The sequence below is a fragment of the Malaclemys terrapin genome, chromosome 4 (genome assembly GCF_027887155.1).
Source record: "Malaclemys terrapin pileata isolate rMalTer1 chromosome 4, rMalTer1.hap1, whole genome shotgun sequence".
NCBI classification, from domain to species: domain Eukaryota; kingdom Metazoa; phylum Chordata; order Testudines; family Emydidae; genus Malaclemys; species Malaclemys terrapin.
This window is the reverse complement of record NC_071508.1, coordinates 96,726,700-96,753,830: the sequence shown is the minus strand read 5'-3', so window position 1 is coordinate 96,753,830 and position 27,131 is coordinate 96,726,700. Positions and strand designations below refer to the sequence as shown.

General features: G+C 40.9%; 1 protein-coding gene across 1 annotated transcript in view; it reads right to left on the bottom strand.

Annotated features, from left to right (window-relative positions):
- LOC128836154 (formin-1-like) overlaps positions 1 to 26,137 on the bottom strand; it is an 85,327-nt gene extending 59,190 nt beyond the window's left edge. Inside the window, exon 1 of the mRNA XM_054026172.1 lies at positions 24,235 to 26,137. Within this exon, the coding sequence (XP_053882147.1) occupies positions 24,235 to 26,137 (1,903 nt within the window). The remainder of the gene's footprint in view (positions 1 to 24,234) is intronic.
- Positions 26,138 to 27,131: the final 994 nt, after the last annotated feature.

Genomic DNA, 27,131 nt, shown 5'->3' with positions numbered 1-27,131 from the left:
CATATTTTTTAGTCTGTCTTTTGACTTTTTAACTCCTCTCTACTCCTCCAAAGTCTGTGTGATAATTTCAGGTTGAAAAACCTTTAATGCACACACAAATGCACATTTTGTGACTCTTCAGAGGGAGACTTCACTTACTCTTTCCTCACCTCTAAGACAGGTAGGGTGACCAGACAGCAAATGTGAAAAAATCGGGACATGGGGTAATAGGAGCCTATATAAGAAAAAGACCCAAAAATCGGGTCTTAGTTCAGACTAAGGTACTTCGAATTCAGCTACGTTATTAACGTAGCTGAATTTGCGTACCTTAGTCCAAAGTGGGGACTTAGTGGGGACCAGGCCTTAGAAAACATGTTGGCTAACTCTCTCCATAACATGATATTGGGACAAGTTATCAATCATCTTGACTTTGCAGATGATATCATAATGATAATGCCTGCAGAGGAATACAATGAAGAAGCATATACCAAATTATATACAACAGCCAGAGAATAGGGATTAAGAATGAATGAGCAAAAGACCAAATCAATGGTAAAATCAAAAAATCAAGAAGCAAACGAAACTAATCATTAATGATGTTGACAGCGTCTGCTATTTGGGTTTCACCATAACACATGACAGCCATGATAAAGGTGATGTTGTCAAGCTGATAGCCACTGCCAGCAGAACATTTGCATGCTTGAATAAAAGCATTTGAAACCTCAAATCAGTCTCCATGATTGCTAAAACCAGAGTATATACAATGCTTATTGTACCCATGTTATTTCATGGTTGTGAAACGAGCGTATTGACAAAGCATCTGGAGCAAGAGCTGCAAACATGAAATGAGGTGTCTGCACCATATACTAGGTGTTACAAGGCTAGATAAACTAAGAAATGACATTCATAGAAGAGTGAAAGTGCAGTGCATAACTATAGTCATCAAAAGATGTCAGGTGCAATGGTTTAACTTGTTGCTAGAATGACCCCACACCAATTGCCTACAATTATTCTCCATGAAAGAGTACATGGTGAGAGAGGTTCCTGATGCCCAAGGAGACAGTGGTATAACACAGTATATAAAGCCATCCAGGCAATGCCTCTCCTCTCCCTCCCCCCAAATAGGCTCAAATGGCAGCACAAAGAAGACATGGATGGAATCTACTTATAACTTCAGCCCTACCCAACCTTCGTGTTGGAAAAAGAAGATGATGATGAAAATCACTTGAGTCACGATAAAATCATGAGAGCTGACAATACTAATGTTAACTTGCTCACAAAGCACGTAAGTCATATTTCTGATGGATAGCTCATTAAATGTAACTTAGCCCCTCAGAAATTGAATGTGTGCACTAATTTATTCATTGCAATCCCATCAGTCTCTCCCTCTCCCCACTCCCTGATGAATGAGACCCCTCCCACCTCTCATTCCTGTGCAAACAATGGATGCCTCATGCTCCCTCCCCATGTCCCAGCAAAGAGTTCTCAGAATTCCAGTCCAGCTTCAGGGGCCTCCCTGGTGCTGGTTTAGGGTGACCAGATATCCTGGTAAAATCGGGACTGTCCCGATATTTAACCCTTTGTCCCGCGTCCTGATCAATGTATGATCAGGATGCCATTTGTCCCGATATTCAGGTAAGGATATGAGCAGGAGGGAGGCGCTGACCCCGGGGGTGCTCTGGGGCTGGAGCACCCACGGGGGAAAATTGCAGCCAAGCTCCCCCCCTCCTTGCCTCCTTCTCCCCTCCTCCCCCCAGCGCGCGATGTCCCCGCTCCTCCCCCACTCCCAGCGTTTCCCGCTGTCTAACAGCTGTTTGGAGGCACTTAGCGCTTTCCAGGAGGGAGGGGGGAAGAGCGGGGATGCAGCATGCTCGGGAGGAGATGGAGAAGAGGCAGGGCAGGGACTTGGGAAAAGGGGGTGGAATGGGGGCAGAGCGAGGGCGGATGCTTGGGCAGGAAGAGGTGGAGAGTGGGCGAGCACCCACCCGGCAGAGGGGAAGTTGGCACCGTGGGGTGAGTGGCGGGCGGGAGGGTGAAGAGGCGAGCGGCGGGCGGGTGAAGAGGCGAGCGGTGGGTGGGGGACTGAGGAAGGATGCAGCAAGCCAGCAGGGGCCGGGGGATGAGGAAGGGTGTGGTGGGGGGGGTGAGTGGGAAGGGGGCGGGACCTGGGGGAGAGAGGGGCAGAGCCTGGGAGGAGCAGGAGTGGCATGTGGGCGGGGCTGATGACACCCCAATGTGTCCCAATATTTTAGTGTTGTGATCTGGTCACCTTATGCTGGTTCCTCAGCTGAGAGTGTACTTGATGTGGAAGGCAGGCTAATAGACTTTCTCCCTTCCCATGGTCACAAACCTCAACTCCCAAAGCATCTCTCTGTCCCAGCCTCACCCATCTCTTAACCGTGGCAAATTAGCCAGTTCCCAGTATCCCTGGAAACCAGCTATATTCTACAAGGAGTTACTATTAAATCTGGTCAAAAATTTCCTATTGAAACTTTTTTGTTGGAAAATTGGGTTTTCAGTTAAATGAAACTTTTCATAGAAAATATCTGATTCATTCAGAAAAAAATGCACTTTTTGTCAGAAAACCCCCCCACCCCAAACTGATGTGTTTTCCCCCTAGAATATAGATGTTTGAGGGAGGGAAATTGTAAAAACTATTTTTTTCCTCCCGTCTTCGCATTTTCAATTTTTTGATGAAAAATTAACATTTTCCCTAGCAGGGGATAATAAATTTTCTCACAAGCGCTAGTTAATATATCCATCACAAGCAACGTAGTCAAGTTTAAACTGTAGTCATAACTTCCAGCTTTACGTCTGATGTTTTTGTTTTTTTTATTTTAATTTATAACCATAAGTTAACATACATTTGATCATTTAGTTTAAAAACGTGTGCTGTCTACAATTGAATAATAGAGTTTGTGTACTACAGTAGCATAATTTTCAATAAAACATTTTCAGTGTATCTTTCTGGCTTAGGAATTCTCTCCAGTTCTCATATTAACATAAAACTCAGTTTGTATAGTCAGAAATTTGAAGATTTTAAAAGGAATACAGTCTATTTTGGTTGTCCATATTAAATGTCTGTATTTTTGCTAAATTGTTTCCAAAATGTTTACTTGCTCATCTTATAATACAATTACTTCAACTTTCAAGCACTGTCTAATGCTATTTGTGAATGACTTATCTATTTGCTCAAGTACTTTATACTAATTATTGTTACAGCTAAATTGCTACCAGAAATAAGTATGCTGGAAGAAAATTAGAATAGATGGATTATAAATATAGTATGAGTTAGGTTTTAATATTCTTGATATTAATTGGTTGAATACAAGTTACACAAATCCACACAGAAAAAATACATCTGTTTTATCGTTTTCAAAGAAATACAGATAGATTAATCTATGATCTGAAAATGAAATATTAAAATTAATACCTTAGAGTTTGTGCTGACAAATTTAAGTCAAAGAAAAAAATATCAACCTGACTTTAGTGCTGCACTTAGTAACAGAAGCAATTTTTTGGACCTAGTGCAACAAAAAACTTGTACCAATTTTTGCTGACTTGGGCCCTGGTTAATTGTACTTTATCACAGAATGTTTTAGAGAAATCTGTAGCCTTCAAACTGCAGTGTGTCTGCTTTAGTGGCTGCAGGTGCATTATTATACCTTAATTACTCAAGAGATTAAATCAAATGATTTAGCCTAAATAGTCTGATAACATGAAAGCCAGATATCTAAATTCAAATTTGAGGAGTGAACATGATTTAGTGAGATTACCATTTTAGGTCACACAAAAGCAGATGATATTTAACAGATAGTGATGGTTATATAGGAAAAATTGTCCTGGATCTAGAAGGGTTAATAATCTACACATAAGAAATTAGGAAACCTCAGAGCCTCCCCCAAACAAAGATTTGAAATCCCTATTATCATTATAAAATATGCTACCATTTCAGAAAGCTTGAAAAATATGTTTAAAAGCAAAAACTATTAAACTTATTTTAATAATATCCCTCTGAATATAACAGCCTCCTCATCTTGTGTTTATCAAACAGTTGCCATTCAGGCTACATTTAAAATATATTTAGTTTTTTTTTTTTTTAATAGATATCCTAATGCTGGCAGACCGAATGCCTGTTCACATCACGGCCCCTTGGACTCAAAGAACACTGACAAATACATAGCTGGAAACCAGTCTGGCTCACCTGTGTGTTAGTATTGTTAAAATAGGCATTAGATTTACAAACATGTGTTTAGACTTTGAAATGCTTGTGAGTTGCTGCATGCATTAATCTCACTTATAATATCTGTATTCCATGTTATAAGGTAATATTTAAGTGTTTGCTCTAAAATTGTAACCCCTTCCCCAAGTCAGGAGAGAAGTATTAGCAAGTGTGAAATGCTAGCTTACCACAGAAGGTGTCATCTCCTCTCCAACAGAAGATGTTCCATAGACATCAGACAAGCCAGCGTGGAACATCAGTAGACAAAATACTTTGTTGATTGCTCCCCCCCCCCACGAAGAGGGAACACGCACAAACACTCGAGCTCTGGGGCAAGGGAATAAAAATCCCTGTCAAGAATAAATGGTTATCCCTATGCTACTTGGACTTGACGGAGAGTGAAAGTCTTCTAAGTATAAATGAGGGATGATCCCTGACTGTTAAGCTTGGGTTAGCCCTAAAGGACATATAGAGCTTGCACATTACAGCAGCTTCTGTTACTTGTTGACACCTATGACTGTAACTCATTTGTGGATGATTATCTTAACCTTGTAAAAAACTAATTTCTTTTTCCTAGTTAATAAATATTTAGTTAATTTATTATAGGATTGGCTGCAAATGTTGTCTTTGGTGTGAGATCTAAGGAACAATTGACTTGGGGTAAGTGACTGGTCCTTTGGGACTAAGAGTAACCTGAATATTATAAAACATGCGTCTGACGAAGTGGGTATTCACCCATGAAAGCTTATGCTCTGATACATCTGTTAGTCTTAAAGGTGCCACAGGACTCTCTGTTGCTTTTTACAGATCCAGACTAACAAGGCTACCCCTCTGATACCTGAATATTATTGTGATTTTTGGTGTAGGGGACCATCTATCACACCGTCAAGCTTGCCTAGGTGGCAAGATAGACCAGAGTACCCCAGGAGACTGTCTATGACTCCACATTAAGCTCTTATAGTGCTTGAGGTGGTTCATACTTGATTGACGAAATGTAAGTATGGAACACACACAACCAATCTGTGGTTTGTGCCCTACTTTTTAACTGTGTGCCCTGAGTTTGGCACTGATGGTTGAGCCACTCCAGACAACTTGACAGGGATAGCTCAGTGGTTTGAGCATTGGCCTGCTAAACCCAGGGTTATGAGTTCAATCCTTGAAGGAGCCACTTAGGGATCTGGGGAAAAATCAGTACTTGGTCCTGCTAGTGAAGGCAGGGGGCTGGACTCGATGACCTTTCAAGGTCCCTTCCAGCTCTAGGAGACAGGATATCTCCATTAATTTATTTTGTCCTATTTAAGAAATGTGTTTGTTAAATTACTATATGTTAATATGCAAGGTATAGAAATAAGTTAAGAGATCAGCTTTGGCATACATTTAATTTATTGTAATTTTGTACAGACTGGTGAACACTCTTAGTCCTGAATACAGATGGGTCCTTGTGATATGATGCTAAGAGGCTGGGCGGCCTAGCTGTTAGGACACCTTACTTCCAGTCCCTTGCTTTCTTGGCAGAGGTGCCTGGTTCCTCACCTCAGACTGGGAACTGTCCGGCCTCCACTCATATCTGGGCCTCAGCCCTTAACGGAGTGTGGTAAGGGTGGCCAGGGCCTTCCCTGTCCACTGGGTCCCAGTCCAGGGCCCCATGTGAAGCAACATTAGCAAGATCCTCCTGGCAGAGTCCAAGTCAACTGCTCAGGGCTATTTTCTACCTCTGTCCCTTCAGTTTGGGGCCTGTCCCCTATAGTCCAAAACAGTCTGTAGTGGCTCACCTGTAGTGGTACCCCCTTGTGGGCCACTAGCAGCATTCTGTCATGGCCTTAGTCCCCCTGGGTGGGGTGGATGTAAAGTTGGAGGGGGCCTAGCTCCACAGTGTCCTTACAGTCTAATACCACACTTCACTCTCTGCATTGACTGCAGGTATAGCGGGGCAGGGCTAACTGGGCCTATAAGCTCCCTTTAACCTTTTCCTGCTGCTGTGAGGTTTCCCTGGTCCGTCACAGTCCCCTTCCAGAAATGAATGTATCTGATGTGAGAAACAAGGCTGGGTTCCCTCGCTTAACACGATTTTACACCGGTGTAATTCCATTGACTTCAGAAGACTTCTTGGTTTACAGTGACACACGAGAGGAGATTCAGGCCCACATGCTCTAACAGCCAGATGGTGTACCCCTTACTCATTGTGGTGGACAGTTACACACATAAGTAGCTCCATTGACTGTAAGGGGTCTGCTCACTATTACAGTTGTAAGTACTGTTGGTGTCACTAGGCATAGCTACCAGGTAACTCGGGGGGGTGGAAGGCCATAAGTGCCGATGAAACCCCCTTGCTCTGGGTCTAAGTGAGCCATCTTGTGAACTTTAACCAGCCTCCATGCTAACAGCCTAAATGCTGAAGCAGAATATATAACGGTCAGCTTTTTAGCAGACAGCTGCAGTTTCGTTCACACTAGCAGAAGCACTAGTGATAACGAGGGGGGAAAAGGGGAGGGAAAGACCTACTACGTAGAGCTTGCAAGGCCAAAGATAAGCATGCAGACGAGAACTTTTCTAACATGCCACAATGTACTGCCTGCTGTAGCCGCTGTCGGGAAGGGAGGGGGAAGGGAGGAACAGAACAAAGGCTTGTACACAAACAGCTTGGAATATAAAATGGGAAACTTGCTTGTATTTGCTGCGCTTGATTTGAGACATGCTGGTCTCCTTGTGCCTATTCAGAGCTCTTGAATAAATTTGGTTTGCTTCTCCACCCTGGTGTGTCTACTGGTGCGACACACACCGAGCAATGAACCCTGTTGCCTCCCTTGGGCCCCCTGGGCCGGCAACAGTACTGTTCACCAGTTCAATCTGGCCATAGGTGAGAAGGAAATAATTATCACAACATGAACACTTATTTATGAATTCTGCAGTCCCCCTTCACCCTAATACCACCAGTAACTTGTTAATTTGTCCTACTTAAATGTTGTGTCAGCCACATTAGCCCATCTCTACCTCATTATGTAGTTTTGGGGAATTAATAAAAATGGAGGAATAAGAGCTGCATTTACAAAAGCAGATCCTTTAATTGTTTCCACAATTTAGTATTGCCACTGCCACACTCTATCCTGTTAAAATTCCAAGAGGATGGAAAAAAGTATTTATAGAACATCAAGAGGTTCACTAACAACTTTCTCTGGATGGTAGTAGAAGCTGCAGAATAGTGTTAATGTTGCTTATAACACTGCTATCTCCTGCTTGGAAATCTGACAGGTTAGGAAGCCAGGGAGAATGGCTGTTTCCCATTTCTTACTCAGAACCTGTGAAGCCATGTTTGCTAGAGGTTTCTGTGGATTCATGGGGTGAAACACACCCCTGAGCTAACACTTGCCTTTCCCTGTATCTCACCACAGTTTCCACATCATTCTGCTACCTTCTATCCTCAAAAGTAATGGGGAATATCCAGTCCTATGTTATAATAGCCAGCATAAAGTGAAAACATTCAATATGATCTCAGAGCTTGTATGCAAAGAAGTGTGGAGACTTACTAGAAAACCTGCCTCCAGCTTCTACATACAGGTTAATCCCGCCGATATGGTATTCTGTTGTATCAAGTTACAACAAAAATGATCCTAAATAAAAGATGAAAAAATAAAATCTAACTCTAAAACGGGAAAGAATTCTGAAGAATCCCAGAAAGCCAAATGATTATGAGTTCTACCTTGGAAAAAAACCAAACTACTATAAAAAACTGAGTACTAAATTAATATTCAGGGTACCATTAATTTACTATTGCCAAAACTACACACTATTGGGATTTATTACTGTTTATTGCTGTTGACTCTGCTAAGCCAATGCAGCCCTGGGGATGTGAGCTGGATTCTATTGCAGCTTGAACATCATCAAGAAAATCGTCAACTAAGTTCTAGTTTTTGTTTTGCAGATTTTTGTTGTTGACGATGGTGGTAGAAGTACATGCGACAGAAGGAGCCTACCTGGCCTTTCAGATTCTAGGTTGAATTTACAGATGTTGACAATCAGGAAAATTATATCTTTACTTCTAAACTGAGCATATTTGATATGGAAATCACTGACAGACTATTAAAAACAGAAATGCAGAATGCCTTTTTCACCAACTTACTTTTCTTAACAGAACCACACCAATGTGTAAAGTTTTTGTTCCATAAGTATTTGAAGTAACGTAAAAGACAGGAATTTTGAAGTTAATATTATATATATTTTAAAGTTTCGTTTTCCTGACTACTAGAAAATATCAGGGTCATTGTGCACTTACGGAGCCGAAACTATCCATTAAATTTTGTTCACAGTGACTTTTTGTTTTGAATCAGCCAAGTTATAAACCTCTAAATCATGGATGGATATAAGAGAAACGACTGTGGATCACTTAGGGCTGGTCTCCACTACTGGAGAGATCGACAGTGCTGCAATTGATGAAGCAGGGATCGATTTAGTGAGTCTAGTGAAGACCCGCTAAATTGACAGCAGAGCACTCTCCAGTCGACCCTGGTACTCCAGCTTTCTGAGAAGAGTAAGGGAAGTCAACCAAAGAGCACCTCCCATCAACTCAGCACAGTGAAGACATCGGGGTAAGTCAATCTAGGCTACATAAACTCCAGCTACGTTAGTCACGTAGCTCGAGTAGCGTAATTTAGGTCGACTTACCCCCGTAGTGAAGACAAGCCCTTAGAGTCACACTAGCAGGCACCACTATCCTACAGATATAATGCTTCTCTGCTGTTACTCATGCAAGTATCCAGGCAAGCTTTATACCGTATTGTAATATCAAGAACTACAAACTGCAAACAAAAGCACTTTCCTTTGTAACACTTCCATAAAGAGGGAGGAAAGGTTAAAATTGGTATAAAAAGCACCAAAGTCTTTACCATACATATTAAGATCTAGATATTATCCTTAGGTACAGCCCAGAGTAAGCAGTGATATGGTATATTACACCTCCCATCGAGGAACTGTGATTTGGAGTTCCTCCCCTGCTTCCCTCTTGTTCTGGGGAGAAGTAATTTACTGCAGCCCTTGAAAGGATGCTGCTTACTTCCCCTGCCATGTATCCAGACAGTTCTCCCCAGTCTCTGCCTCTTCACCACCACCTTGTTCTCTATGGGGAACACCCAGAGAACAAACCCTACACAAAACCCAGACCCATACTGCGGGTAACCCTAATGCAGTCACATGGTGGGGATGAGCAGCATAAGGACTAGTCACAATCCAACCCTAGATGAAAAAAAAGAAGCTTCTCACAACTTACACAATGAAACTATCTGTTTGGATTGTCAGAAACTATATTATAGTATTAGGTATAGTGTAATGTATGTGCTTTTAAATAATATTCACTACTTAGATGTATATTATTTAATTGTTTACATCTTGTTTAATGTAGTACATATTGAATTAAGCCCTTTTAAAATAAGATATTTACATTCAATTTACAAATATTATTTACAAAACATACTAATGTTGCATATCAATTCATCATTCATGATACATAAATTTAGAAAAAAAATCTACACTTGAAATTAAGTATTCACGTTCTACTCTTGTAATTTAGCCAAGAATAGGGAACATTTTTAATAGGAAATATGCAGAATTTTCTCAGCAACATGAGAAGTCAGATTTGGCTACTCTGGTAAATTTGATAGAATATGCTTTTCCACTTCATTAAAATGGAGGAGAGAGAAAAACAAACAGCACTTAGCATGTCATTTAAAAAATCCTATATATTGTTAGTTTTATACTTACACAGGTAAATACTTGTACTTGGTCTCAGCTTATATATCATCCTGCTCCGGCAGTAAGAGATTTCAACTGAACCATTTTTATTTTAGTTTAGTGAATCCATTCTCAAACTGATTTGTGTTGTATTAGCTGAGCGCATAAATATGTATGCCTTCAATAATTTATAGCTGCCACCTATCATTTTTTACGTAAAGAAATCTATCTATTGATAAAGAAAAATGCCTTGTTTCCTTAAAGTAAGTCTTTGAATGACAGTGTGTTATAAACTGGAAATTGGTGTGAATGCATTGGCCTTTTGTTCCACAGCAACATAAAATTGTTAATCTATGACCAGCATGAAACATTAAGCTGCCTTTGATTTTTCATTCCAATTTAATTCACTTGGCTACCCTTCAGTGATTGGCTTTGACTGGAAAGTCACATGTTATATAGAGACAAAAATACAACTGCTGCTTAAGCTTGTCATGCTGGGAAGTCATTCAATTAAAACTGGAGCTATTTGCTCACAGTATCTATCAAGGTCAGTCTTCACAGGGTCTTGTAAACTCAAAGGCTTTGTCCTGAACATTCAGTTTTGCTTAATTCTCTTCATACTACTGTACACCTACAGACTAAGGCAAGCATGCAGCATGGATTTACAGTACCATATTGTTAACACTATTTTAAAGTAGGTTTTAGCTTCACTGGTCAGGAGTCGTGGTGATCTATATTATCACGTTAAGAAGTGTTGCAACAGATACTTTAAAATGTGACAGGTACTGTAAGGATGAAAGGGTCAAATTGCCTGATGAGAGCATCTGAGTGAGAGGTTGTGCTGAATATATTTGGAAACAAAATGATATATCTAGAGAGCTAAATATTTATACCACGCTTAGTAACTGTGCTACCTGAGTATCCAACTATCACACTAGACTCTCAGAAGTAGCCTTCTCCTATTTAAATATAGAACACAAGCACTGATGGATAACATAATATTACTGTCCCAAACTTGGAAGAAGCTCTTACTATACCATATAAATGATATGTTGATTAAGGTGTTCCTAAGAATGTTTTGACTTGACATACTGAGATGATTCCAAATAGTTCATCCAAAAGCCATGTCATCACATTTAAGTGGGATACGAACATACAAATTTTCCCTTAATCATTTTTAGTCATTCTTATTCAAGTAATTGGAGGGTTGAATGAAGTGGATCAAATTTTGCAGATCTGAGGAGAAATGGAAATTCATGTCCATCCATTAAAGTAGGGATTAGCTGTATGCAAACAGATACTATTTTGTAACAGCTCAAAAGGTCAGATAACTATGCTGATTACTTTGCCTTTTAGTGTGACTGTTGTGTTGTTTTGGATCCATACCAAAGCTTAAGTATTTTTTGATTGTATTCATTTCTTGAGAGGTAGACTTTACATTTAAAATTACTCTTTTCCTCCAGGAGACTGTGTTGAAATTTCTTTGATTCCTCTCCCCTTTTTAAAAATAGATGTATATTTCAGTTAAAAGCTGGCCTTACTGGCTAAAACCATTTTCACTTCCTGATACATATTCTTCACTGTTTACCTATCAACCGCTTATATTAACTTTTTAGATAGATAGATAGATAGAATTACTGTATCACGCAGGAACCCAGGATCCCATTGTACTAGCCACTAGGCAAACACAGAACAAAAATAAGTAGATTGTAAGCTCTTTGGGGCAGAGACCAAACAGAAGACAAGATACAACAGAGGATACCATAAAGACAAATGGGGGAGTACAAGAAAACAATGTCAACATGATAGGCAGTGGTCTCATCATACCAATGGTCTACTTGTTGTCAAGTTTAGCATAGGCCTCACAGAAAAGAAGAGTTTTAGGATGGGTTTTGAAGGAAGATAGTGAGGTAGTTTTGAGGATGTTTACAGGAAGCTTCTTCCACACAAGGGGCAGCATGGGAGAAAGCATGAAGGTGCTTCTTTGACAATTTAACAAGTGGGCTATGCAGACTGGCATCATGGGCCAATCGGAGATGGGAGTTGCCATCTAGATAGCAAATGAGAGATAATAGATAGGGTGGGGACATGCTGTGAAGGGTCTTAAAAGTAAAGACAAATAGCTTATGCTTGATGTGACAGAGAAAGCAAAGCCAATGTTGGAATGCAAAGAAAGGGGTGACATGGTCAAAATGATGGGGTTGGAAAATGATCTTTGCAGCAGTATTCTGAATGGATACGACCGGGTCAAAACTGCATTTCTGCAGGCTAGAGAAAAGGATGTTGCAACAACTGAGAAATAAGATGACAGCCTGGACAAGAGTTTTATTTGTGTGGACAGATAGGAAAGGCGATGTCTTAGGCTACGTCCTCACTACGGGGTGGGGGGGGGTCGATTTAAGATACCCAATTCAGCTACGTGAATAGCATAGCTGAATTCGATGTATTGGAGCCAGCTTACCCCGCTGTGAGGACGGCGGCAAATCAACCTCCGCGGCTCCCCCGTCGACGGCGCTTACTCCTACCTCTGCTCGTGGAGTACAAGCGTTGATTCGGAGATCGATTGTCGCGTCCCGACGAGATGCGATAATTCGATCCCCGAGAGATCGATTTCTACCCGCCAATTCAGGCGGGTAGTGTAGACCTGCCCTTAGAGATGTTTTGGAGAAAGAATCTGCAAGATTTAGACATAGCCTGGAAGGCTTGTGGGCAGGAGAGGAAGATTAAGTGATCTGCTGAGTTTGCGCTGATGGCTAGACAGCCACAAGATGACAGAGGCTGAGATTTTAGTATGGATAGAAGAAACCAAGTAGAGATGCAAATTGTCAGCATAGACATGGTAATTGAATTTCTTTACAGTTGAGATTACCAAGAGCTAAGGTGTGGAGGGAGAAGATGAGGAGACCAAGAACAGACCCCTGTGGAAACCCCATAGAAGGTGGAGGAAGGGAATGAGAAAGATCCTCCAAAGGACCTGCTGAAGGAACAGTTAGAGAGGTAGAAAGAGAATCAAGGAAGGTCAGAATCACAGAAGCCAAAGGAGAGAAGATTTCAAGAAAAGAAGCATGGCTGATGGTGTTGCACGCAGCTGACAGGTCAAGGAAGATGAGGAAGGAATACTGGTTCTGAGGTTTGGCTAGAAAGCTATTAGAGACTTTGATGAAAGCAGTTTCAGTGGAGTGCCTGGAATGGAAGCTGGACTGGAGAGAGTGTAGGATGGAAATGGAGGAGAGGAACTTCAGACAGTGATTGTAAACAGCATGTTCAATGAGCTTAGAGATGAGCGGGAGAAGGGAAATGAGGCAGTTGCGGGTGAGGGAAGTGGTGTTAAGCATGGTTTGGATTTTTTTGTTGGTTTTGTTTAGGACTTTTTAAGATGAGGGAGAATAAAACATGCTTGTATTCTGAGAGGAAAGAGCAAGAGGGGAGTGAGAGGCGGAGGAGAAGAGTAAGGTAAGGCATGAGTGTGGGTGCGGGGAGATCAGGAGAGGGGATGGGACAATGTCACTAGGGCAAGTGGAAGAGGACAGCAAACAAGAAATTTCTGTATCTGTGACAGGGAGAAGGAGGAGAAAGTTGTAGGAGAGGAAGGAAAAGGAGGGCTGGCTGAGGGGAGAGGGAAGGTCACATAAACCGTATTTTGACTAAGGTGAGAAGCCACCTGTAGGATTAAACCAGATTCTTTATTTAAGCAAATCACAAAAATGTGGCAGCTCTCCCGCTGTGTCCTCCTTTACACCTTCTCCCAGCTCCCTCTTGTGTTCTCGAGTATATATTGCATAAAGTCACTCCAGCTCCATTCAGTTACCATTGAATCCAACATGAAACCCAGTTATCTGGGCATCGAAATTGTAACCTATTTTATAGTGAAAAAGATACTGATCATAAATAACTAAAAAATTACTTTCAAATTTAAATAAAACAATAGATCATGTATGTGAACAAGAGTAAGTTAACCTTCTGAGTTTCTGCAATACATATGTGCTCTCTTTTTGTTGCTTAGAAAAATGTACAAAGTGAGATTGCAGTGTGCCAACCTGAGGTTTTCAAAATCATACACATTTACTTTCATTTCTGAATTAGAATGTATTAAAACCAGAAAAGGGAGCGGTCTTACCCCAACCTCTTCATTCTTTATACTCTTTGCAAAATGCTCAGAGTATTCACACTGAATTTCCTGTTGTGAACCAAGTAACATTCATGTATACCATGTTCATGTGAATTACATGTGAGAAACTGCATGATTTTTCAATGTGACTTATGTGAAAACTCACCTCAGGAAATGCAAATTATTTATGGACAAAACCCATAGTATTTTTAAAATATCAATTAGCAATTCTCTCAACCACTTAGAGAAGATATTTATAAACCCTTTTCATTCTTCAAACAAAAAGCAAAGAATCAGTATAATATCAGCTGTCTTCTATTCTAAGAGTCTTTAAAGAGAGCTTTGTTTCTATAAAACTGATTTTTCCCAAAGCCATGGTACACGAGACGATCACAAGACCTAGTTACTGAATTCATCTTATTGACATTAGCTCTTTGATTTGAAAATAGACAGTTAGTTAAAAACAACCTCCCCCCCATACAAATATAAAATTCAAGCAGTAAAAACCACTTATTAACCTGTTCTGTAACTGTTGTTCTTTAAGATGTGTTGCACATGGCCATTCCATTTCAAGTAGACAGAGGATCATAGAATATCAGGGTTGGAAGGGACCTCAGGAGGTCATCTAGTCCAACCCTCTGATCAAAGCAGGACCAATCCCCAGACAGATTTTTGCCCCAGATCCCTAAATGGTCCCCTCAAGGATTGAACTCACAACCCTGGGTTTAGCAGGCCAATGCTCAAACCACTGAGAGAGAGAGAGATAACAGACATATGCAGGATGAAATCAAGGACAAAATCCTCTGTGCCTTTCATACTATTCACAACTGACATGAATAGCTGTGCTGATGAGCTAAAAGACCTACTTCTGTCCAAGTAAAAAGCCAATGCCCTTCTTACATCCAAAGAATGGAGCCTCTTCTCATCCTTATGAGAACAGGGACTAAGAAAGAAAGTCAGTAAATATATGACTTGATTGAAGTGGAAGTCTAATACTACGTTAGTTAGGAATTTCAGATGTGGATAAAAGTATACCTTGTCCTCATAAAAAATTGTTTCAGGTGGGCCAGCTACCAATGCTCATAATTCCACCACCCCTGTTAATAGCGACCAAAAAGTTGTTTTCATGGATAGATGCAGCAAAGAGCAGTCCTGTTCATAGGGCGCACCCATCAACCTTGTTAGCACCAGATTAAGTCCCATGGAGGAATGGGAGTCATGACCTCCATAACCTGTCCAGACTCTTTCAGAATCTGACTGACATAGGATTAGAAAACACTGAGCGGCCCACAATTGGTGGGTGGAAAGCAGAGATAGCTGCCAGCTGAATTCTGATGGAACTAAATTGACAGGCCTTGTTGCTTCACGTAGAATAAATAGTCCAAAATATGTCAGATAGAGGCCAAGACTGGCAGTACACCCTTCTGCTTTGACCAAAAGGAGAATTGCTTTCACTTCAACAGGTAAGTATAATCTACTAGATGGCTTCCTGCTGGTTCAGGATGTTTTGCACATTCTCCAAAACTTCACTTCTTGAGCATGGAGTATCCAGGTCATAAGATGGAGAGTGGCCAGACTGAGATATAGCAAGAGACTATGGTTCTTGGAAATCAGGTCAGGTTCTGTAGGTAATATTAAAGGAGACCCAGCAGAGAGGGCTCCACAGACTGAAGAACCAATGCTGGTGTGGCCAATGCAGTGCTACGAGGATCACACAAGACCCAATGAGTACCACTAAAGGAAAAATCTCCGACACTAAAGTGGAATGGATATGTGCAATCACTCAAAGAAGAACTAAATATTCATTACTTTTGCCACCTACATTAAACAGCTGAGATGAAACCTTATCTGCATTTTAATTTTCAGTTACAATTTTATTAGCAAAGCCCCATATATACTATTAACCAAGAAAATCAAACCAAACACAATCAAACAAATTCAAAACTAAGACTGACTCAGTCCTTAACTCATCCTATTGTTTCTAAATATAACCATATGATATGAAACACCACACACAAGTAGGACTACCAGACTTCAATAGGCATCTCTAGGCACAAGCCAAGGAAGTATCATCTTTAATTTCCTTTTCCTAAGATGGTTTTATATTGGAAGTAAAGTCATGTAAAATTGGACTTTTATGGTTCATGTGGAAAGAAGAGATTTCCTTAGCAATGTTTCAGGAACGAAAGTTTATGAACTCAGGAAAGTTTTACTGAAAATAAAAGTCATCAGGAGTTCATCTCCCCTTTCGCCTAGCACACCTTCCTTTAGCAATAGGGCATCACAGGGGAGAAGCAGTGGCTTTTGCCATGCCCTCACCTATGTTCAGTGTGGATGGAATCTTGAAAGATTTTAGCTGCCAAACTAACGTATTTCTACAAGACATGTGTAAACTGTCAACAGTGTGCCCTTGTTGCCAAGAAGGCTAACAGCATTTTGGGCTGTATAAGTAAGGGCATTGCCAGCAGATCGAGGGATGTGATCATTCCCCACTATATGGCATTGGTGAGGCCTCACCTGGAGTACTGTGTCCAGTTTTGGGCCTCACACTACAAGAAGGATGTGGAAAAATTGGAAAGAGTCCAGCAGAGGGCAACAAAAATTATTAGGGGCTGGAGCACATGACTTATGAGGAGAGGCTGAGGGAACTGGGATTGTTTAGTCTTCAGAAGAGAAGAATGAGGGGGATTTGATAGCTGCTTTCAACTACCTGAAAGGGGGTTCTAAAGAGGATGGATCTAGACTGTTCTCAGTGGTAGCAGATGACAGAAAAAGGAGTAATGGTCTCAAGTTGTAATGGGGGAGGTTTAGGCTGGATATTAGGAAAATCTTTTTCACTAGGAGGACGGTGAAGCACTGGAATGGGTTACCTAGAGAGGTGGTGGAATCTCCTTCCTTAGAGGTTTTTAAGGTCAGACTTGACAAAGCCCTGGCTGCAATGATTTAGTTGGGAATTGGTCCTGCTTTGAACAGGGGATTGGACTAGATGACCTCCTAAGGTCCCTTCCAACCCTGATATTCTATGAAATTTTCTAAAGGATTATAACTTGGCCAAATTGGGCTGATTTTCATATGCATAGCAATAGGAACATTCCTGTCACAAAGGCAAATCCCCACCAAATTTCAAGTCCCTGCTCCAAAGCATCGGGGTACCAGATCTTCTCAATGAAATAGATGTAAGAATTTATCACAGCAAAACAGTGTATTTTTCCACCCAACTTTGTTTTTGGAATCAGCTGAACCATTTTGGCTGAATCTATTCAAAACAATTCAGTCTGATGCAAACACCCACCCAGCATGGAAATATTTAGCCCAAACAGTAAAAGTTTGATAAAGTTATTATAAGCAACTGAAAATAGCGTCTTATAATAGGAATTGCTGGGCAACTTAAATAATAGGTGGCACTGCCAGCTTCACCTATGATACACACACACACACAGTAATATGATACTTTGTACTAATGTACATAAAACCTTTAAGCCAATAAATTTAAAGTTTACCAACATTAGTTAGGTTCAATACACCCTTATGAAGAAGGTTTTACACACAATTTAAATATTGCGGAAACTGAGGCACAAATATTGGGTGACTTACCCAAGGCCACAGAGGCTTTGCCAGAATTTGGAATGCTTACTTTTAGTTTCCTGTTCTAACCACTGGATGCGTCAATGAATTTGAGAAAAATACCACTGGTCTCTTTCCTGTTCCAGACACTATTTCCTAAGGCAATGTGATAGAGTGTCACTCTGTATTATTTAAATATAAAACAGCTCTGAATATTTTCTCCAAAGTTTTATTTACTAGTGTGAACATTTCCTTTACAGTCCCTGCTGCTGAGATAGATTCCTTAAGGGAGGAGAGACTACTGGGTGGAGCTGGAGGAAAGGTTTATCTTTTGGAGGCAAAAAGTCTGCCCTGGGACAGGTCTAAAAGTGGTCATAGGGCAGACAGCAAGCTCAGTTATTCTAAGGCTAGAGAAACATGATGTATTTGTATATGGACTAGGTGAGAACTGCCCGCAGAGATGCATATATAGTAGGCCTGTTAATTAATCACAGTTAATTCACACGATTAACTCAAAAAATTAATCGTGATTAATCTCAGTTTTAATCACAGTGTTAAACAATAGAATACCAATTGAAATTTAAATATTTTTGGATGTTTTTCTACATTTTCAAAAATATTGATTTCAATTACAACACAGAATACGAAGTGTACATTGCTCACTTTATATTATTTTTTATTACAAATATTTGCAATGTAAAAATCAGTATTTTTCAGTTCATCTCATACAAGTACTGTAGTGCAATCTCTTTATTGTGAAAATACAACTTACAAATATAGATTTTTTTGTTACATAACTGCACTCAAAAATAAAATAATGTAAAACTTTAGAGCCTACAAGTCCACTCAGTCCTATTTCTTGTTCACAAACACTAAGCCAAACAAGTTTGTTTATATTTTCAGGAGATAATGCTGCCCACTTCTTCTTTACAAGGTCACTAGAAATGAGAACAGGCATTCGCATGAGACATTTCGCATGGGACATTTGTAGCCAGCATTGCAAGGTATTTACGTGCCAGATATGCTAAACATTTGTACGCCCCTTCTTGCTTCGGCCACCATTCCGGAGGACATGCTTCCATGTTGATGACGATCATTAAAAATATAATACGTTAATTAAATTTGTGACTGAACTCCTTGAGGGAGAATTCTATGTCTCTGGCTCTGTTTTACCCGCATTCTGCCATATATTTCATGTTATAGAAGTCTCGGATGATGACCCAGCCTATATTGTTCATTTTAAAAACACTTTCGCTGCAGATTTGACAAAACACAAAGAAGGTACCAATGTGAGATTTCTAAAGATACCTAAAGTACTCAGCCCAATGTTTAAGAATCTGAAGCGCCTTCCAAAATCTGAGAGGGACAAGGTGTGGAGCATGCTTTCAGAAGTCTTAAAAAAGCAACACTCCAATGCAGAAACTACAGAACCTGAACCACCAAAAAAGAAAATCAACCTTTTGCTGGTGGCATCTGGCTCAAATAATGAAAATGAACATGTGTCAGTCCATGCTGCTTTGGATTGTTATCGAGCAGAACCTGTTATCAGCATGGATGCATGTCCTCTGGAATGGTGGTTGAAGCATGAAGGGACATATGAATCTTTAGCGCATCTGGCATGTAAATATCTTGTGACACCAGTTGCAACAGGACCATGTGAACACCTGTTCTCACTTTTAGGTGACATTGTAAACAAGAAGTGGGCAGCATTATCTCCTGCAAATGTAAACAAACTTGTTTGTCTGAGAGATTGGCTGAACAAGAAGTAGGACTGAGTGGACTTGTAGGCTCTAAAGTTTTAGAGTGTTTTATTTTTGAATGTAGTTATATTTTTGTACTTAATTCTACATTTGTATGTTCAACTTTCATGATAAAGAGATTGCACTATGGTACTTTTATTAGGTCAATTAAAAATACTATTTCTTTTGTTTTTTACAGTGCAAATATTTGTAATAAAAATAAATATAAAAGGAGCACTGTACACTTTGTATTGTGTTGTAATTGAAATCAATATATTTGATAATGTAGAAAACATTTCAAAAACATAAAAAACAGTTAAATTTAAATAAATGGCATTCTCTTATTAAAAGTGCAATTAATTTTTATTGCGATTAATTTTTTTAATCACATGATTAATCGTGATATATATTTGATGTATTTTTGTGAGAGTGGAATGAATTCCTCTATGTTTAACATTTTTATTCGGACACTTCTGTTTGTTTGGCACTAAAACAGGAAAGGAAAAAAAATCATTTTGCATCCAAATAATGGAATTTAACCACTTAGTTTTTGTTCTGACCTAGAAGGACATCTCAGTGACAGGAAAGCTGAGCTGCTTTTCACTGTAAGAAGAAGATTTATAATATACAAGACCCCTGTGACATTTTTTTCATATGAACTCAAAAAATTATCCTACTCAAAATTTTAAAACTAGATGCTCTCCCTTCAAGCAAACACATGATAGTTTTGGCAACAGAGCCTTTAGGGGATTCCACAGTTCAACTATGGAAGCATGCGATTTAGGCCTTGTCTACACTAGAGTTACAGCTGAGTCTGGGGATCTGGTTGCAACATGCTTCTAATCCATATCATAGATGGGGCTCAACAGCACTGGATGTCTCTTCAGGTCCCAGTTAATACTTAGCATCATAAGTCTCCTGTTTCTACTATAAATCATTATTATTTATATTTCAGTTGTACCCAAAAGCCCCAATCATATGGAAGCCCTGTGTGTTAGACTATATAAACATGTAAGATGGCAATTTAACTGAAGCAACAATGTCAGCACATGATCTTATTGTGAGTCTCATGATATCTGGTGGTTTCTTTAAAGCCACAGCTCCTGGAGACATACAAGAATCTTAACTTATACTAAAAACAAACAAACAAACAAAAAACAAGGGAACAAAACATTTCTTGTTTTTATAGAATCTCATGATTTTGATGGATGTGATACATGACTTTTGAAGGGTGGGTCTGACAATACAGATTTTTGTTACCAGGTCCTCAATTTGATTGTAACAGTAAGATAGACAGAGGCCTCACAAGTGTGGAAGCGGCGCGAGCCGAGGGACGTACTGGCCACCGCTTCCAGCAGCTCCCATTGGCCTGGAGCAGCGAACCGTGGCCAGTGGGAGCCGCAATCGGTGGAACCTGCGGACCGGGCAGGTAAACAAACCGGCCTGGCCCGCCAGGGGCATTCCCTACACAAGCGGCGTCCCAAGTTTGGGAAACACTGATGTAGCCCAAGAACTGCAGTCAAGTCTTTGGCAGCCTAACCTAATAAGCAGCACAAACCCCCTACCATACACTGCTTTTTGTGTACTATATACACTGTGGCCTTGATCCTGCAAAGACTTATGGGTGTTCTTAACTTCACTATCTTAAGCAGTCCCCCTGTGACTAGTTATAGTGGTAAAGCTAAGCACACGCACAAGGACTACAGAGTAATCTAGTTAAGCATGTGCATAAGCATTTGCAGGAATTGGGGCCTGATTGAACTGCCCATGATGATGTCATGTCCATTTGAGACATGTCAATTCACTTTTGGCTACTAAAATGTAAAGAAAACACTGCAGCGTTTCACAAACCCAACTCAAATATGTAACATTATCAGATCATCTTACAACTAGATCCAAATAATAGAAATCCCCTTTGCTTCTCTTACCACAGTGAACAATTAACAACAAGGCTTGCTCATAATTTAATAAACACAGAAATATATCTCCTCAGAAAAATGGTACAAGTTTCCACAGTGTTTTAAATTTTAACATTTAAACAGCAGCTGCAGAGGGTTTGGATTTAGACCTCTGTGGCAGCAAAGTTTGCACGACATGGTAACTTCAAAACGGGAGTTATTTTATTATTTCCTGCAAGCCTTAATCTCTTCTTAAGCTTTTAATTTGTACTTTGATCATTCAAACAGCATTACTGCCCGTAGAAACAATTCCCAAGAATTCTACCAATGAATTACTTTTGGACCATAAATTCTGTCCAGTTAATAGTTCACTTAACAAAATGAAAGCTGTGGCCTGCTTAGTGGGCCAGCGGTTGCACTTCAGTACAAGTATAACTGAAGAGATCCAGAAATCCATATGCTGAAGTGAAGGATGGATAGCCAACCCCTGTAGGGTTGCCAACTTTCCAATTGTACAAATCCGAACATCATAGCCCTGCCCCTTCCCTGAAGCGCCTCCCATTCCTGAGGCCTCCCCCCCCCCATGATCACTACATTCCCCCTCCTTTGGTGGCTCATTCTCCCCCACCTTCATTCACGTTCACTGGGCTGGGGCAGGGGGTTGAGGTGCTGGAGCGGGTGAGGGCTCTAACTGGGGGTGCGGGCTCCAGGGTAGGGCCAGAAATGAGGGGTTCAGGGTGCGGGAGGGGGCTCTGGGCTGGGGTAGGGAGGGGGTGAGGACTCCAGCTGGGGGTGTTGGCTCTGGGGTGGAGCTGGGGATAAGGGGCTTGGGGCACAAGAGGGGGTTTGGGGGGGTGGGACCAAGAGATTCAGAATATGGGAGGGGGCTGTGGTGCGGAAGGGGGTATGGGCTCTGGACTGGGGGTGCAGGCTCTGGGGAGCAGGAGGGGGCTCCAGGCTGCAGAGTGGGGCCAAGGGATTTGGAGTGTGGGAGGGGGCTGTGTGTTGAGACAGGGGGTTGGGGCGTGGGAGGAGGTGAGGGCTCTGGGATGCAGGAAGGGGCTCAGGGCTGGGGCAGGGGGTTGAGGCGCGGGCTTACCTTGGGCAGCTCCCAGTCAGTGGTGCAGCAGGGATAAGGCAGGCTCCCTGCCTGTTCTGGTTCCCCGCTGGGCCCCGGAAGCAGCCAGCAGGTCTGGCTCCTAGGCAGGGGGGCCAGGAGGCTCCATGCGCTGCTCTAACCTGCAGGCACCGCCCCCCTCCCAGCTCCCATTGGTTGTGGTTCCCAGCCAATGGGATTGCAGAGCCGGTGCTCCGGGCAGGGGCAGTGCATGGAGCCCTGTGGCCCCCGTGCCTAGGAGCTGGACCTGCTGGCCGCTTCTGTAGTGCAGCACGGTGCCAGGACAGGTAGGGACTAGCTTGCCTTAGCCCTGCAGCACCGCTGACCAGACTTAACAGACCAGTCAGCATTGTTGACCGAAGCTGCCAGGATCCCATTTCAACCGGGCGTTCTGGTCAAAAACCGGAGACTGGCAACCCTACCAACCTGAGCAACAAAAGATACAAGCCCAATGTCACTAAAACATGCTATTTGCTATAAATAAAGCAATGGCAGAGAGCACCCTCTGCCCACCAAATCATGGAACTGCTTTCAGTGCATCTACTACAATCCATAGCCAGCTAGGTATTCCAATTTAAACTGCAGGAGCATGCAGTGGGTATCCCAGAATGAAAGAGGGTAAATATCTACCCAAATCCATTCATAACAGCACAAGAGTCATAGTCATCATCTTGATTCTCTAGTCTTATGACTTCAGTTGATAGTTGTGGGAGTGAGGAAGGAATTGCTTGTGTAGATCTGTATGAAAAGTTTCATTCACAGCCATACCACTAAACATTGGATTTTTGCCTTTAAAACAACAAACAACAAAACAAACCCGAAGAGATCACTTGTTCCAGCACCCCTGCCAGACACAGCATTGTACAACAGTTCCACAATAATCTGGATCTGGCACCTGGATCCTAGTGTCTTCTAGAATTCAGTGATTTGTAGTTAGACAAAAGTTTGAGATTGGATACAAAGATTTAAAAACGGTAATGACTTTTTTTTTTTTTAACAGTATCTTTATGAAGGTGGTGAGTAGAGTTTCATTTTGCGGGTATGGAAGCACTGTTCTGTTTCCTTCTCATTTCCCTTATCTATGAAGAACTTTGGGAAGTCACTGAAGTGTGTAGCCCTCTCCCGTAAGCGGTAAAAATCACACAAAGCATGCTCACCCCTTCCCCAACTCTTTGTTCTTCACACCCAGATGCTCTAGAACTAAAACTCCCCAGTATTCCAAGCTCCCAGAAAAACCTGGGCCTTGTCGTGCCAGTTAACACGATGCAGAGATAATTGTCCAGCATGCAGTATATATTTCACATTATACCAGTATATTGTAACATGATTCTCATGTGCAACACTTTAAAACACAAACATTTTGTTATCACAGCATTTATATGAACCTGTTGTAGTTACATGGCCAAAGCACCAATCTTACACTAAGTTAGTATAAATTAATTTACTTGCACTACAAGTGCAAAATACCATCTGGTAAGCCAAATCAACTACAAAATGGTTTTGACAATAGATATTCGGTCCATTTGACAATCTAGAACATATAAAACAGGAAAATAAGCAAGTACAAATTTTCACCCTGCGTAGGAAATGCACTTATAATTGGATGCATAACATATGGTAGATATGAATATCTTACATGGGTGAAAAATATTCAGCTCGTGGTAAAAGTTGTGCACCTAAATATCTGGCAAACACCACAAACTATAATGATCACTTTAATAAAAACCAAATATATTATCAAACTTCAAATCAGAGCCTTAAATAGTCAACAAACTACTTTAATTGCAAATGCATTGTTTAAGCCCTAAAATTGGTCATTATTAAAAGACCACATCTGGAATGTTTAGAGTTTGACAGAATTTTTTACGGTCTGAAATAGGACTAACCTGGACATAGCTGCTGCTGTGTCTGAGTAGTTAGTTTTTCTTGGATAGTGCATTTTTCCAAACGCTCTCCAGTTGTGTGCTGATGTAGGCCTGGTTGTCTTATAGAAAATCCCAATTCTCCAGATTCAGGAAACTTCAGATAGAACTGTGATTCCAAATCATTAGCAAAGGAGAGGTTTGTGGCATCGTGTCTCCCACTGCAATAGTCATTCAACACAAATTCTTCCTCAGTGTTCTGTGTAGGTAGTGGAAGAATCCTATGGTGCAGCTGTGGACTAGGCAATCTCGAAGATAAAGGAGAAGGAATAGGTGACATTTGTTTGTGTGCATTGGATCCTGAATATGAATTATTAAAAACATTACAGACAGCAACTAAAGAGGGTGATAGTGGCCTTTTCTCTTCTGGTTTAATGTTAGTGCTTGTCTGAGAAATATCAGTTCTTAAATGTATTGGCAGATTTAAAAACAAACCTTTGTTGCTCTCCTGGGGTAAGGTAGCTCTTTTGTCATACATTGAGCCTGGTAGGTTTTTGTCTGCTCTTGTAATTTGTTGTAGTCTCTTCCATTCTGCAGCTTCATCTAAACTGTCGTTCTGGATAATTTTCAGAAGGGTTTTATTGACTGCTCCCACAAGGTTGCATGACTCATCAGTAATCTGCAGTCTCTCTTCTTTGCACTGCAAAACACAGCCATTGCGCTCCTTTTCCTGCATCACAGTGTACTTAGAGTCAACAGCAGATTCACCTATACTAAATACCTCAGCTTTTGTTATAAATTCCCTGCACACTTCAGAGAGAACAGGTGTAACAGTTTCCTTATCTTCTTGAGTATCAGTGTAAGAAAGGTTATCATCAGACTCTGTATGGGTTTTTATAACTTTCTGCATACATGCTCTCAAATCCTGTACTTTAGCAACAACTCTGGCTGTAGGTTTCTTACTGCAGGTCTGCTCAGTATACTCATAACCATGCAGGCTTTCAGCTGTTGCAGTCTTGTTTAAGGCCTCAAATCTGTTAGATAAACTGTCTTGGAAAGAGTTCAACAAAGGGCTGCTGTGTTGCACCTTCATTACTTTAAGAGTACCCTCTGCATCACCCAACAGACCAGCACTGGGATGTGTAATACAGCTTCCATACACATCATTGTCATATTCAGATAGAGAATCAGACAGGTCTGTTTCTGATTTCAAAGTCCCACTGCACTCAAGAAAATACCCATCTTTTCTCCATCTTTCTGATGGTATATTCATGTCAAATGGTAAATCATCCTGGTCTTCTACTGTCTGCCAATTAGAATTGGAAAAGGAACCAGGAGAGCTGCCAGCAGAAAATTTAGTGGGAAATGTCCTTTTATTTCCCAGTTGCATATCTGTCCTGTTTAACACAGAAGGTTCCAAATCGCCGTGAACCTTCTTTTTCACTTTCTTGTTTATGAACTCCTCCAAGCTCTCTCTCCTTCTGCCAGTTTTCTTCATCTTTTTGTTTCTCAAGCTGGGTTTCTGATCTGTGGATCCCAAAAAGGTTTCCTGCTGATCCTTGAAGCTTAAGAGATCATCATCTTTAAATTTCAGTCCTCCAGAGGCATCCTGTAGCTTCCCCTCCTGATTTCCCATTTTAATACCCAGAATGTTGTGTGAACTGAGTAGGTTAGCTAACAGCCTCTCTTTTTCAGCAGTTAGTTTATACAGCTCAGTGAGAATATCTTTAGTGGTAGTTTGCTTGAAAAAAATATCTCCAACATTTTCATAAGGTTGCTCTCTCAGTTCTGCTGTCTCTGACCCTTCTCTTACTTGATAGCAGTTATGAAAACGTTTATTGGATTTGTCTAGAGTTACACAGCTCTTGTACGTAAATCCTCTGACTTTTCCCTTTGAGAGATAGAAGCTGACGTAACAGAGTTCCATAATGGGCCTGTGCAATTGGAGGATAGTATGAGTGCCTTCCATTATGCTCACCTAATTATTCATTCATTTAAATTATGTGGTCAGTGTTTCAAAGCTTGCATGAGACAGCATGTGATGGGGAGAATGTACAGAAGGCATCTGACTAATCTTCTACAGTAACATTGCCTGTAAAAAGGAAAAAAAAAACTTAATGAAGGCAATTTTGACGTAACAAACTGCAAATTAGTAGCACAACATCACAATCTTTTCTCAATATACTTCCTGATAAATTCTTCAGTGGAAAGAAGGGTAACACAAAAAGGATGGCAACACTAAAATTCATGCTCAGTGTCATAACATTTACCCCCAGGTGCTCTTGATCTGTGCCTTTTCACAGAGTTACATGGAGTTTTCCAGGGAACTTGCACCACCCTTCCAAAGCCAAGTTGCTTGTCAACTCTGCAGCTATCCCCCCACATCCCCACACACTGCTGAAAAAGTAACTTACTGTTGAACTCCCTGGCTGATACAAGTATCAGTAACCCCAGTCTTAATGAAAAGTGCAAGCTGCCATTTCCACTTCACTCAACATCACCAGAAATATAACCATTAAACTATCAAACACAATAGCTTTCACTGATATTTATTTCACATGAAAGAACCCCCAAACCACTCTCAAACAATTAAAAAAAGATTGTGGGTCAAATTCTGCCCTTTTTTGCATTCATGCAACTCTACTGAGGTCAATAAGGTTTCCATAGGAGGAAAAAAATTGGGGCCCATTTATTTTGACTAAAATATCTAAACCATAACAAGGGTCTGTTACAGTTTCTGTATTTCCCCCCTGTGGCCACTCAAGGGCACCCACTTTAGACTTCTGGCTCCCAACTATCACATCTCTTTGACAGAGACCCACATCTCACTCCCTCCTGATTTTAGGGGATTTTAAGGCTGAACAGTTCCCTGCCTACACTGCGATATTCCCTCCAAGCCCAAACTACCTTAAAAGGCCAGC